The 15,473-nt window shown below is 40.0% G+C and overlaps 1 protein-coding gene across 2 annotated transcripts in view; it reads right to left on the bottom strand.

Moving 5' to 3' along the window:
* Positions 1-356: 356 nt before the first annotated feature.
* Positions 357-15,473, bottom strand: part of SYT16 (synaptotagmin 16) — a 53,974-nt gene continuing 38,857 nt past the window's right edge. For both annotated transcript variants that reach the window (XM_081327418.1, XM_081327417.1), the window contains 3 exons: positions 8,735-9,178; positions 6,861-7,050; positions 357-1,807 (listed from right to left, as the gene is read on the bottom strand). In XM_081327418.1, the coding sequence (XP_081183544.1) occupies positions 1,494-1,807; positions 6,861-7,050; positions 8,735-9,178 (948 nt within the window). In that variant the 3' untranslated portion in view covers positions 357-1,493. The remainder of the gene's footprint in view (positions 1,808-6,860; positions 7,051-8,734; positions 9,179-15,473) is intronic.

Here is a 15,473-nt window from a genome sequence, read left to right as displayed (position 1 = left end):
TAGTTCTTTCCAACTCTAGGGGCCGGTGCACATCTCCGTTTCAAAGCCAAAGAGCCAGCACTTGTCTGAGGACGTCTCTGTGGTCATGTGGCCGGCATGACTAGACACCAAAGGCGCACGGAACGCTGTTACCTTCCCGCCGTAGTGGTCCCTATTGTTCTACTTGCATTTTTATGTGCTTTCAAACTGCTAGGTTGACAGAAGCTGGGACGCGTAACAGGTGCTTACTCTGTTACGCGGCACTCAGGATTCGACCCGCCAAACTGCTTTGAAACTCATCCAATTTGGTAGGTAAAGGTAAAGGTAAAGGTTCCCTCGCACATGCATGCTAGTTCTTTCCAACTCTAGGGGCCGGTGCACATCTCCGTTTCAAAGCCAAAGAGCCAGCACTTGTCTGAGGACGTCTCTGTGGTCATGTGGCCGGCATGACTAGACACCAAAGGCGCACGGAACGCTGTTACCTTCCCGCCGTAGTGGTCCCTATTGTTCTACTTGCATTTTTATGTGCTTTCAAACTGCTAGGTTGACAGAAGCTGGGACGCGTAACAGGTGCTTACTCTGTTACGCGGCACTCAGGATTCGACCCGCCAAACTGCCGACCATCAGATCGACAAGCTCAGCATCCTAACCCACTGAGTGCTTTTTGACGCAAAAATTTTGTTCCAGTACTCATGATTTGTTTGTACTCAACACACAAGCTAGAATATGTTGGTGTCGTTTGCCTCATGATTTGCTACCCTTTCCAGGTGAAACAAAAGGTGATGGGTTTAGTCATGTGGAAGCTCTTGCCCTGTGCACATCCTCTTGCAGTCTTACCTTAGCTTTTGTGGACATTTTGTGTATTTTTGAGCTTTTTTCCCCCCATCAGTATAGGTAAAGTGAAGTTTTTATTTTATTTAAGTGTTTATTAACTTTTAGGTTTATTTCTCATATAAAGTAATGATATACAACCCTGTCTTTTTACATATTGCCTTTAAAATGTGCCTTGTCTTTGGTTTGGGAATGCATTACATTTATTTACATTATTTCTTATGGGAAGAATTTGTTTGGTGGTCATCTTTTTTTTTGTACTCATCGTGCCTCCCAGAACCAATTAAAGCTGAGTACCGAGATACCAGTGTACAGTATACCATTTTCATGATCATTTCTGCAGCCTTTCCTCACAACAAAGGCACATACCTCACTCAAGCAAATGTGGCTCTACAGCAACACAAGCAAGAGCAAATCTCACTACCAGTGAAGATACTGGGCTGATATTGAACACTCAATCTCAATTCTTGGTGGGTGAAGGGAGAGCATAAAATTCTAACCCAATTTGCCTGTCACTTCAAGCAATTTCCTATAACTAAAAATAAAAGGGCAATAACCTAACAGAATAATTCCATTAGTAAAGAGCATCAGAAGTCCAGTTATAATAGAAACCAATAGTCCTTTATATGTCCAATGCTGGGAAGACGAACGTCCTGCACCTATTGGAACTGTTGAGGTTTCCACTAAGACTCCAGGAGCATATGCCACCTACACACTTGCTGCGTTTTACATTCCTTCATCTCCTGCCAATGACTTAACTCTTCTTCTCCACTACTGTTCTGACCCATAGAAATCCAGCCAATCATCTCTTTGCGCTTTATACTGCGGCGATTGTAAATGGAGATCATCAGGGTAACATCTGAGAGCTGGAACAAGGCAACTTGGAAGATAAATGTCTCTTTGTAGATAGGATTTGGCTGCCCTCGTCGTACCGATGTCTTGCAACGAGACATTTCTTGACCAACAGAGTTCAGAAGGCAGAGTTTCCCATAAGTATCTGCAGGCAACATTAAAGCGGTAAAAGTTTATTTATTTCTATCCCATCTTTATTATTTTCACAAATAACTCAAGGTGGCAAACACCCATCTTCCTCCTCCTATTTTCACCACAACAACCCTGTGAGGTGGGTTTGAGTTGATAGAGAGTGATTGGCCCAAAGCACCCTGATGTTTATTTAAAGAAAAATATGTCTGCTTGTTTCTCTTATAACTAATATATCACACAGAGAAGCCACCAGTTTGGCTAAAGCATATTGCTTTAGCTAATTGAAATAATGGCGTAATACAAAAACCAAATAAATTAAACATTAATGTTTAGGAATATGCAGCAAGCTTATCCCAGAATGTCCTCTATAAAATGCAGCCTGTAGGCTTTTCATTACACCATACGGCTCTTTTTCTTTATGGATTTATTTTTTAGTATTGCACTTTGCTGAACATGAGGCATGAAATTTCATTTTAGGTATAAACAGACAGACACACTTTAAAATCAAGGACATCCTGCTTCTCTCCTATAGTTCCATCCTCTCTCATTACCTATTCTGTGCATTCATGCCATACAGGACAAGGACCATGTGTATATATTATGTGAGAAAGAAATGAAGCCATTTAGGGGAAAAAAGAATTTAATATATGTTCAGGATTACAATTTATTCCCAGACAAAATGCCCTAAATGCTGAAGCTAGGTCAAACACTTGTAGCCTGTTAGATAAAGGTAAAGGTAAAGGTTCCCCCGCACATGCGTGCTAGTCATTTCCAACTCTAGGGGCCGGTGCTCATCTCCGTTTCAAAGCCGAAGAGCCAGCACTTGTCTGAGGACGTCTCCATGGTCATGTGGCCTGCATGACTAGACGCCAAAGGCGCACGGAACGCTGTTACCTTCCCACCGTGGTGGTCCCTATTTTTCTACTTACATTTTTACGTGCTTTCGAACTGCTAGGTTGGCAGAAGCTGGGACGAGTAACAGGCGCTCACTCTGTTACGTGGCACTCGGGATTTGACCCACCAATCTGCCGACCTTCTGATCAACAAGCTCAGCATCCTAACCCACTGAGCCACCGCGTCCCTCGCCTGTTAGATAGGCATGGTCAACAGCCTCTTTGGGCAATCCCTCATAGCACCAGCAAAATTCAGCAATCAATCACCCAAAAACGGAAGAACTATTTTTTTTGTTTTGCTTGGTTGGTTAGGAAAACCACTAAAAGAATTTCTATTCCTCAAATCACTTAATCTTTCAAATCACAAACATGTGTGTTGGGGAATGACAATCTTCTTCTCTCCAAATGAAGCCATGTGATGACTTGATCTATCCTCTGCTCAAATTTTAAAAATATGTATGCTACCTTTCAACTTTCAGAACTGAATACCCTAGGCAAACACATACACATATCCTACAAAAGAGATAAAATATTACTTTTAATCATGATTGGCACATGTGAACCATTTTCTGGAGTCCTCTCCTGAAGAATGACAAAAAATTGCTGGCAATAAATAATTTGTACCTGTAGAAATACGGGTACAAATTATAGCAGAGAAATTTTATGCTGAGTAAAAGCCAGTATGGTATATTGGTTAAAGACTGGGGGGGGGGGGAGAAACAGGTTCAAGTCCACCATCAGCCATGGAAGCTCATTGCATTTCACTTATTCTCCTCTGTCAGCACAACTCTCATTTTACAGGTTTGTTATTATGGGAAAAACTGGCAAAGGGAGTGCTTTCACTTTAAGCTCCAGGAGAAAAGTATATATGCATCATAAATAAAACAAGTACAGATGTTTCACTGGCCCCTAAATAGTAGTACCAGGTGAGTTTCTCATGGAGAAACTTCCAGAAGCATCATAAGACAAAAAAGAGTTAGTCCCAGTGAGCCAAAGAAGGTGAGCCTAATCTAAAAAGGTCTTTCCAGCAGGCAATTTAAACAAAAGGAATGTATTGCTCAATTCAATAGAATTCCCATCCAGTCATTTAGAACTGAAGAAGCTTCTTGAATGAGAAGCAAAACATTTTCAAAGAAAAAACAAACAAGAAAAAGCACCTTTGGGACAACTCTATAGAATCTATTCTGTGTAGGAATAATTTATCTATTCAGAAAATTTGGAAAAAAAACAGGATTCTCCCTGGCTGGAAATTCCAATTAAAGAAATAGGCTTGCCATGATGGAACTTGATGGGACTTGCCATGATGAACATGAAGGGGTACCATGATGGAGGTTGATCTTCCTCACTGGGAATGAAGCAGAAATCTTCAGCTTGGGCTCAGTAGAACACCCACTGCTTGCCTAGCAAACACAAGAACTTTGTCTCTCATACTGCTGACTTAGTCAGCTCCTCAGATTATCACATGCTCCAGCAGAAAGCAAACAGAACAGAAGCTAAACAGAGGAAATAAAACAGCTTTATATGATGCACTCAGGAAACTGAATTTGCTTTGCAGGGCTAGGCCAGCAAGTGTTGTTAAATCTATATAACTATCTCGGTACTTGGGACCAGGCGTTGGTCCTTATTTTCCATGCTCCACCAGGAAACCTTGCCTGAAAACAAAATAATGCTGTCTGCCCACTGCAACTTTATTCATTCTGAAATAATATATACTCTCTGTATTTAGCTAACTGGACATATCTAGAATACATCAAGTGGTGGGCAACAAAATTCCAGCAAATCTTCTTACTGTAAGATGAATCCTAGTAAGCGTATCAGGACTGATAATGTAGACCAGACCCTGAGGCTTAGGATTCACCCTTGACAGCATGTGGGAATGTAACAGGTTAAGTTACATTTCAGTTAACTTTGTTAAGTCCTGCAACAATATGTATCCTGGTATTTCCATTTGGGCTGCCTTTCCTGTGCCAACCGTGGAATTTTAGGCCACTGGTCTCCTAGCAAATTTGTAAGAAGAAACTGCTTTCCTCTGAACCAACTAAGGGAACATCCTTCTCAACCAGCACAGTGCACCTGCCAATTTTGAATTCCTTCTAGCTTATGGCAACCAGACAAGTAGCTAAACACAAAGCTGGACTGAGATAGGCTCCATTCCATGGCAGCGCTACAACATATTCAAGAAAAGGCCATCATCTAATCCAAAAATCTACTTGTGGCAGGCAGGCTTTATTCTGACTTCTAAAAATGTGGACTACTGCCATTATAAGAAAAATGAATGAGCTCAATATGGAAGGCAGCAAATCAATCTCATATGATTCATACTAGCTTATCTTTTCTGTTGTTCACATTCCAGAAGACAATGGCTTTTCTGTGACAAGCTACAGTACTTGCTGCAAAGGAAGTTTCACTGAATCTTCCTACGCTTCCAACCTTGTGATGATTCTGCCAGGTGAAACATGTTTGATAATAGCTTCTGCAGTCAAAAGATTACATCTCAATTATATTCAGTTTCTTTCAGAGGAAGTCCCATCCTTAGCCCAAATCAGGATTTCAGATTTGTGTTTTTCACTGCACAAATGTGCTTTTTTGTATTATTATATTTGTGCAGTAAACATAATAAGCTGGGGATATCACCACAGACAAGCAAGGCTCTAATTATCATATGAAATCTGTTTTTTCTTTCTTTTTGAAGAGTTGTGAAGCCTGGGGCTTGGTTTTGTCCCCCTCTCTTGGCAGAATTTTTTTTTTTGCCTTAATCAGTTTCTTGTTGCACTGTTAGGCATGCACCTTTTAGCTGTCTATTTATTTTTTCACAGTTAAATCTATGTTTTTTAAATAAAGATTTTTCACAGTACCTTTCCATAAGCATTAATTAGCAATGCAGGAAATCATCTCGTTCCAATCCTATACTGTGCATTATTGCACATTCTTTTGAGAGGAAACAAGATAATTAAAAATACAAGCTGAGACAAACACTAAGTAGTGGGGAAACTGAAATTATAATGACAAGAAAGTTGCTCCTACATTTCTGTGTATTCCTTAGGAAAAGTGGAAGAGAAGAAATTGAGTAATTAAAGCAAAATGGAGGGATAAAGGAAAATAAATGTTTAAAATTCTCGTAGAGATAAGTTCTTGGTCTTTCTCTTGGTTTAATCAATTTTTAAAAAAAAACAATTCAGAAGAGACAACTGGGAGAGAGAAGAAAAATAATCTGGATCCAACGTAACAGATTGTATTAAAGGTGCTGGCAAGCTGAACAAAGATTTCAAAGAAATCAAGCATTCTTTCAAAATTCTTGAAAAACTAATGAGCCAATAGATAAACCATGCCAACTTCTCCATCCTTCTGCTGACCATCTCCAAAGCAGCTTTTAGTCCAAGGCCAATCTAGTCCATAACCTGATTTCTGATGTCCTGGGCCAGTATTTCTCAACTTCAGCAAATTCAAATGTGTGGACCTCAACACCCAGAACTGCCAACCAGAGGAAGTTGAAAAACACTGTCCTGGAGCTTTTAGCCCAAAAGGTCAGGTAAATTGAGGAGTCAGGAAATTCCTACCTAGTCTATTGTAACAACCAATTCTGGTCTAGCTTTATAGTTGCTAGGGCAACTCAGATATGTCAAAAATACCCTAAGCACCCAACCTGACTCAACTGATGCATAGGCAGCTCTGAATGACCAAACTGGAAACTACAGAGTGAAATCACATTCCTCAAAAATTCTGTACTGAAATGCCAAAAGAGAAGCCCAAATGGCAGAAGAGGTTCTTTGTGATTTGGAAGAATATATATGGCTAAGTCCTGGAAAACCAAAGCTCTTGTGCATACAATAGAGAAGCTGTGTCCTTTCTTCCTTCCTCAGCCTAAACTGGTCTTGAGGAGCAGAGCAAACATAATCCTAAATATTTCAAACTAGAGTCCAGGAAAAGAAAGGATCTGCTTTCCACAGACATATTTCTAGTATTTCTAATTAAACATTTCAGATTTTTCAGACACTTCCTTCCCCCCCCCCACCTGTTTGGATTCATAAATGGGACATGTATACCCCAAGGTTAGGCCTTTCTTTCAAAACGGTCCCGGTGTTTGTAGGCTGGTGCCTTTTCATATCAAAGAAGCAAGGCAATGATAGTCCAAGTTCTACATCCACGAGACCAGGAGGTCATATTTTTATGTACCTGGTGGTCTGTTAATGGCAAGGTTCCGGAAGTGGCTCCCTTTGATCATCTCAACTGACAGTCTGCCTGTTGTAGCATTGTAGGATAGTCCTACCAGCAATTCTGGAACTCCTCCATGTGACAGAGACTGTGTTGAAGAAGCACTGTCACTGTGAGAGATGGCCGAGAGACTCAGTTGGGAACCTCCACACTTTGGATGAGGAGAGATTAAAAAAAAAGCCAACAACAACAAAAAGCATTAATTAGAAATTAAAAATCTTCAGTATTATATCGAGTTCTCCACTAAAACAGGCAGGTAAAATTCAAAATATAGAAACCTAACCATGTTATTCTATTGCAACTGTGATGCGTGTGTCTTGCATAAAATTAAGATTAGAGAAAAATGGGCAGCATAAGCTTTCACAGTTAAATACCTCCATTCAAGATGTCTTCTACCAGGTTGACATTACTTGTTCATTTAGTTGGTGAGAGGCACCCATTATCTTATTACAATGTAATGTGCATTTTATAGATTGCAATAGCTGGATTCATACAGCATGCCAGACCACAAGCAAGCAAACTACATGGTGGCTTAGCATAATGTGTAAAGCAGTCCAGTAGAAACCTGTTTCTTACATCTTCTTATCTGTTCTTTGACTTTTTAAACTAAAAAGGCCAGGCAGATAACATTATGGTGAATCAGTACTTTGTAGCTGGTTCAATTTGCCCTAGCAACCATGTAGTTCCCCATAGCCATCTTGTGAGTACTCAACATGTTCTCAACGTTCATAATATGCCTCCAGAGAAAGAAGTTCTCTAGATTATTAATAATTATTCACTTTTTTCATTACTATTAAAGGGGAATATTTGTAGCTCAGGGTTGAAATGAGGGATCTGAACTTGGTTGTTTTCTTGCAGATGTTTCATTACTCAAACTAGGTAGCATCCTCAGTGATAGTTTGGGTAATGAAACATCTGCAAGAAAACAACCAAGCTCAAAGAGCACCAAGGATCCATCACTTTTTTCATTCTCTTACTATGTTTTGCCCATCCTGAAAATCTTCAGTTGGCTTCTTGACCACACCCAGCTCCAGTATAAGTTCTTTGTCGCTATTCCAAAACATTTCTTCTCCTTTCCCCACTTTCCTTCTTTGCCTTTATATTCAGATATATCTCTAGTATAATCTTGATAGTTCCACTTAGAAAATCCTGCTTTTTTTCTTTCTGCCTTCATGCATAACTGCCTCTAAATTTATTTATTTTATTTTTTATTTTATTTTAATTCCATTTATATCCCGCCCTTCTCCGAAGACTCAGGGCGGCTTACAAGCTTAGCAGTAGCCTTCATTCTATGTATATACCTGCTTATTAGGGCTTTCACACACACACCCCAAGCGGCATTATTACAAAGTCAGCTTATTGCCCCCAACAATCTGGGTCCTCATTTTACCTACCTCGGAAGGATGGAAGGCTGAGTCAACCTTGAGCCTGGTGGGATGCGAACCTGCACTAATTGCAGGCAGCTGGTGTTACTTAAGGAGGCATTAGCCCACTGCTCCACCAAGGCTCTTTATAAATAACTGAACCATGACATCATTCCTGCTTTGTTCAAGCTTTTCCTCAATACCCATGGTTTCATACCAAGCATGCATTTTACTAATGCAGATTTTTGGATTTCAAATGTTTGAATGGAAGTCTAAAACATTTGAGGGGGGCACTAGATTTGTCACCCTCACACTATTTATAGCATTTCTGATTCCAATTATTGAAGTTAGCTTGATCATGCAGTTTATGCACAGCATGTAGTTCATGGCTGTAAACTCTCCTCTTTTATCCCAGAGAAAGGAAAGGAAATAAGGACTTCAGTAATTTGCCCCCAATTTAATTGCACTTACACATAAGTTGCTCCTTGGTTCCAGAACCAGTGTGGTCTTCATTTCCCCCTCTTGGTTGAGGTGGCTAAGATAAAACAGCTGCTCGCCCATCATTCTCTCCTTCATCATTTTGCGCACAGAATAGAGGCGGAACCGGAGGGCATAGCTGCTCAGCATTTCAGGTGCCAACTTAGTGAAGGTCACTTTGTCCTTGAACATTGGGTTGGGGCCTTTCTGGACACTTGTCTTTCCTCGCTGTTTCTTGCTGGGCATCAGGACTGTGTGTACCTGCCAGGTACTTGCTCCACTGCGGTCCTTGTCTGGGATATCTTTAGCTTCAACAATAGTCACTATCAATTTCTGGCTCAATGGTTTGTAATCAAAGATGACATCTAAGTCACCACATCTTGAAATTGGCTCATAGGCACTAGTGTGAGCTGGAATGACATCCGCTTCTTCATGTTCCTTTAACAGGAAAAATACAAAATTGGAATTTAATAGCCCCATTATTTACTAATAGATAGCAATTAAATAAAAAATGCAGATCGATGATTCTGGGTATTGTCCAATTGCCAACAAGAAATGGGGAAAAACCAAGAAGTCAAGAGGACACCTCTGCCTTTTTTGTAGTGGAAAAGTTAGAGAAAAAGAGACAACATGTAGGAATTCAAAAGGAATAATAGATAATGGACAGGGGAACATAGCATGGCCTGGAAATCAGGGAAGAATGGGTAAGAGTCAGGCGCTTCAGAGAAATATGGTTGGACGATTACTTGTTTAAGTCAGGAAGCCAAACCGAATGGGGAGGGGATCCAGACAGAGGAGTTACATATTAAGATCAAAGGATTGAATGTGTAAGAGAAGTTCACATCTAAGAAGAAAACCCTCCATTATTGAAAAGATAAGTATGAAAGATAAGTAAGAATTAATTTTGATTTTGGGACAAATTCTTGAATGCCATTTATTATCTGTACAAAAAGAAATGCATTACTGGGTTCTTGTTCTGCAAAGAGCTATCCCCTATCATAAAAAGCAGAATATTCCACTTATGTCTTCATCCCATGTGAAGGCATAAACATATGTTTTAAGTCTTCTCTGGGCAGTAAATCTAAGCCTTTTCATGCCTACAGATGACATCAAATCACAAAAAATGTTTTCTTTGCTATTTTTCAATGCGTTTTTCCAGACAGATTTATCTACCTTTCGTCTAACCCTTTTTCTTCTTTTCTAATACAAAGCATTACTTTTGATAAAAGAAAGCCTATGAAGAGGAAAGGGGGAGAGTCAGGTGCTTATTTTCCTGGGTGTGTGTTTTCTGATCAAAGGTGCTTTTTAATCTCAGATTAAAAAGGGTTGCCATAGAGACCTTTCCTTTCTATTTAAACATGCTGTGAAAGAACAGGATATTCAGGGAGCAGAATAGGTCTGCAGAAGGAATTTAAGGATTTACTCCTACAGCTGTTTTTCAGAAAGCTTCTAGAGCACTGATGCAGAATATTTTATATATTATTCTTTTGCTGCTGGTCATTATTTCTCCTTTCAATTGCCTTGATTATATTTTTATTCAGAAAATGGCATGGAAGTGCCAGAAACAAATAATAACAATGATGTTGATGATGGCCATGACAACTACTTGTTAATCACTTCACCAGAGACAGGTCACTCACCATGCTTTGCATTCTGCCTGGTGCTTAGTACTCAGATTCTCTAATAAGAAACATAAAGTGGGCTGGCTGCATTTAGCTAGAAATCTCACATGGAATAGCTGGAGTTATGGTAGCTACATCACTGGAGGTTTTGAAAAATAGACTGGACAACCATTTGACCAGCTTGTTATATAGTCAGCTGCCTTGAGCAGGACGTTGGACTAGAAGACCTCCAAGCTCCCTTCCAGCCCTATGATTGTATGATCTGTGGAACACAAGACTGATTTCAATAAAAAAAAATGAGTTAAATTGTGGCCTGAACAGCAGCATGAACCTGAGCTTGCAGTTGAGCCACCTGAGCTGCCAGCAAAGTGAGTTACTGGGTGAGCTGGGCATTCTCAGCACGTAGCTGCTCCATAATATTAGTAAGGGGTGGGAGGCTGAAGGCAAACTGTTCTGTACCAGCCTGCTACCGGCCCTGCAGAAAAGGCAGGGACAACCCCTTTACAAATGGCAAGAGGCTGGAATTACGCCTGCCAAATTTATAGCTACAAAAACAAACAAGACACGAACCAAGAAACAGGAGCTTTAAGAAACACGAACTATCCAAGCGGTTGCCTTCAGCAAACCAGCCCTCCCCACACATTTCCCTTATATAGAGTTCAGGGCGTGGCTTCTCTCTGCCTCCTTCCGAGAAGCCCCATTGCCTTCCTCTGTTTACTCCTAATTGACTGCCTCCTGCGTCGGGCGTCCTTGAACAGGGCCAGCTGTGGGTCATCTTCATCCACGCTGTCAGGCTCACACAGCTGGGTCTCCATGGTGACCAAGTGGGAGGGGGCTGGCTGAGGGCTCTCATCAGCAAGATCTTCAACCCCCTCAGCAAGGTCTTCAACACCCCCCTCCTCCTCCTCTGAGTCATCCGACCCAACTGCCGAACCCACAGGCTGACCCTGAATCACAACAACACCCTCAGAGTGCAGTCAATTGATTCATTGTTGCTTTCTAGAGTTTTTAGATAATTGCAATTATTCTTCCTGAGCGGTATCCAGGCACTTGTTCGAAGTATTTCATGGATCCCGATTCCCACTGCATTAGCTATCCTGGATATGCAGACTAATGCTGCATTTTGCTGGCTAAACAATGGGCTGACAAACAGACACAGAATTGGTCATGTCTAGTTGTAAGACCATGATTGACTATAGATGAATAACTAAGCTACTTATCTGGGTGTGGAAAGAGTTGGAACCTTTAAAAAGATACCTGGGTGATTTATAATGAGAAATATTTCTGCCTGTGCTTGCCACAGAATGCAACAAGGCATATACTGAGTTCATTTAGTTAATGTTTATTATCAGCACTGATATGTATGTCAATCAGAGGGTACCTAAGGCCTACAGAAAAAAATGCCACCTTGCTCAATCTCAGCCTTTAAACACAGTCAACTATTCTGTCTTTCAGCAAGAGGTACCAGAATAGAGAACAGTGTTTTAAGTTTGTCTCTACTGGAGTTGGAATCATTCTAGAAATATTTGCACTTCAACATATTATATGCAAAAATAAATTTGTGTATTAATTTCCAAATCCACTTGATAAAAAGCATCCGCCAAAAAGACCTAAAACAAGATGGATCTATGACATCAGCAAGTATTGTGGGGCTAATTGGCAAAGAAAAGCTCAGGACCATATTGGTTGGAAACATGTGGGAAACACCTTTATCCTGCAGTGGATAGACAATGGATAAAATGATGATGATGAATTCCAAAATAATTTCCAAATGCTGAATAGTTCCAAAAACATTCTCTTTCTTCAGGGAGAAAGATGGAATAAAAGTTAAGATTTTGCTGAATGTCATCTTTAAAAAAGGCACTACTCATCCCAGAAAGGTTTTTATACAAATATGTGAGATGAAAGAAAAAAGCAGAGATGAAGGTGGGCGAGTAGGATGGAGAGAGGCAGGGAGATAACATCTGCTGGACAAAACAGGCAATTATGGAAATGGCCCTAACATGTTGTTTATAACTACATTGCCAAAGTGAGATTTCTATTTCTGAATAAGTGAAAGTCTGAAGAGAGTTCAGAGATGATGGAATCTTTTTAGAAAGTTAGAAAATGAGATTCAGCCTTTTACACCTACTACACAATGTAGCTGGAGGGGAAGCACCCAGCATAGACAGACTGAAATGCAGCAGAATGCAGGTTTTTGAAGCAATTTTTCTACTTTGTACAGCCCAGTTCAGACATAATGGTTCCAGGGCAACATACTCTGCTGGAATGAGCACAGGAGATGAGGCTTAGTGCTGCCTACTCCTTTTATTCCTTTTTCTTGTAGCTCTCCTGTGAGACGGTGAATATACTAGCTTGTAAAATCACAATTGCTTGTGCTGTCCAAATGATGAAACAGGCTGCTCAAAAAATCAGGATTACAACTTTGCACTTTTAAAATATTGTTTACTTCATTTTGCTTGCCAAACTGCCTTTCCTCCAAAAGTGCAAAGTAACATCCCTTCTCCATTCCCCCCCCCGCCCCCCAAAAAATAACAACTTGGTGAGGTGGGCTGGGCTGAGATAGACGGACTGGCTAAAAGTTGTCCAATGAGTTTCCATGACCGAGGCTGGATTTCAACCTGGATCTTTCCAATTTCTATCCCAATATGTAACTACTCCACACAGAGAGGACATGTATTATAAGGGATAATTAATTAATATATACTGACTTATTCAGAAAATTTTGCTTGAAGATTTTTTAAGAGAATTTTTTTTTTAAAAAAACAAACCTCCAAATGTCATTGCTGTCATCCTGCTCCACCTCATCTCCACTTCACTGAAGCCAGACTGCCATAACCCAGGGGTGGGGGTGGGGAAAAAGAGAAGGAGGGGGGAGCCAACACATGGGAAGAGAATAACCAGAAACCAAAACTATACCAAACACCTGGCAGAAACATTGGGCAGATGACACCAAGGCCACAACTATTGGAATGGAATATGGCACATCACTGAGCCTGCCAAGAATCAGAACTGTTAGCTAAATAATTTATTTGAATCCCACTGGGCACTAAACAGATAATGGGGGAAAGGGATCTGGGAAAGGGGGAAGTAAGTGGGCAGATTTTGCATGCAAACCTCAGATCTGGCTTTCACTTGGCTTGTAAACATTTGTCTTTAGTAAAGCTATTCCTTTCACTTATGATGCAGTCGAAGGCTTTTCTTTTCTAAATGACTGAGTTGGCACGGGCCCAACACCAAAATCTTACTATCCCTAACAGAAGGACATGTATATTCATGGAGTGGGGTGGGAGAAACTGTATCATCTTAATTCCACAACCAATGGAGATGATCAGAAGAGGGGGATAAGACTGAGGAAGAAGATCAGCAGGAGGTATCTTTGTATAAATCATATGGGAGGGGCTTAAAATGAATGATTAGTCTCCTTCATTTCAGTTCAGCCCTTGAGATAAAAGCTTAGGTGGTACTTTCTCTAGAAATAAGAGGAAGATGTAGAAGAAGAAATCAATGAGGACCAAGTGATCAATTCCTTGTAGGTTCAGAAGGAATGATAAAGAGGAGCTAATAAAAGGAAAAAAGTTTGTACAACCTTTTTGTAAATCAACAGCCTGATTATGGGAGTGGATATTCAGAATGGAGAGATATGCAAGCCACTTGAGGTGACTAACCAATCAGCTGGCTGATGAGTAATTAAGGTCCTAAAAAACTAGATCTAAAAACAAAGACATCAAAGATCGTACAACTATATGTTAGGGATGTACTGGTTGCAAAGTATACAGAGATCCAGACTTGCTATGTTCAGTGCTCCAAACATAAGAAGATGCTTACTAGTCACAACCTTGGGCCAGTTTTTTTGCATGAACTGTCACAAACACTGTGATTATCACTGTCACATAAAAAAAGAGTTGCGTCAAAACACTATAGAGTGGAGTAAGAATACATAGTATTACCCAGCAAAAAACCAACTGGAGAGCAAGTAGGCTGAAAAATAGTTTTTATTCCAGAGCTGTAACCATATTAAATAGTACTGTATAGTGCAACATTGAAGTACAATATTAAGGGCAGCGCAATGGTAAATAGAATGTGAAGGATGCATGTATATAATGTATGTTCTTACTTGTGGTTTTAACTTCTATGTAGTGTGCACTGTGGACAGCACTTAATTTCATTGTGAGATAAACAATGATAATAAAGTTATTCTGTTCTAGTCTATTCTATACTATTCTTACCTACGTAAAAAACTCAGGCAGAATGGGTACCCATAAACATTTATCACAAGATGCCTGTGCAATATACAGGCGAGAGAAAGAAGGTACAAGACTAATTATATGGCACTCCCTACTCTACATTAAAACATTTCAGAGACAGTAGAATGCAACTTTCAAGATCTGCAAGTAAGCATCGCCCACTATCCAAAGGCAACCATACAAAGATAAATCATGCACTACAAAGATTGTTAGAAGATGGGAGAAATTTACTAGATTCCCTGAACGGATTGCCCCTGTCACTATGTAGGACTCAACTCTCAGCATCCCTGACAGGAATTATAATATCCTCCTCTATTAAATTCTAACAAGCAAAATTGCTCTGTTAGCAATAAATGGAATGGAAACCACAGTAGGAAAGAGAGATGGATTTTTGAAACTAAGAGGAGACCCTCTAAAATAAAATCTTAGTTTTCCATTTCAATTTGTACAGTGGGAACAATATCAATTGCTCTTGTAGGGTCATTGTAGAGAAGAGCCAAGTTTCATATTTCCTATATAGTCCGAGGGATTGCAACTTGTCATGATCTTTAAGAATTCCCACTAGAGGTATGTAACGTAGTACTTGGAACTACAGTTTGCAATAATGTCTAGAGAAAGGGATATGACTGTCAATTTAAGTTATCTGTACAGAAATACTCAAGTAGCAAAGTTATTCATCCATATGTGCATCAATTATTGCCCATCTGACTTCACAACTAGCCTACAAATTATGTACTTAGATGATGAGATGATCATATAAATCCAAGCTTTGAAATATGAACCTTTTATATTTGTCACTTTAATATGGACATGATCCTATGAAAACTATCCTACTAAATGGGTTCAGAGATTATCCACAGTCCA

This window comes from Vipera berus, assembly GCF_964194415.1.
Source record: "Vipera berus genome assembly, chromosome: 1".
In the NCBI taxonomy this organism is placed as follows: domain Eukaryota; kingdom Metazoa; phylum Chordata; class Lepidosauria; order Squamata; family Viperidae; genus Vipera; species Vipera berus.
Note: the sequence above shows the minus strand (reverse complement) of the source record. Positions and strands in the feature narration are given on the sequence as shown.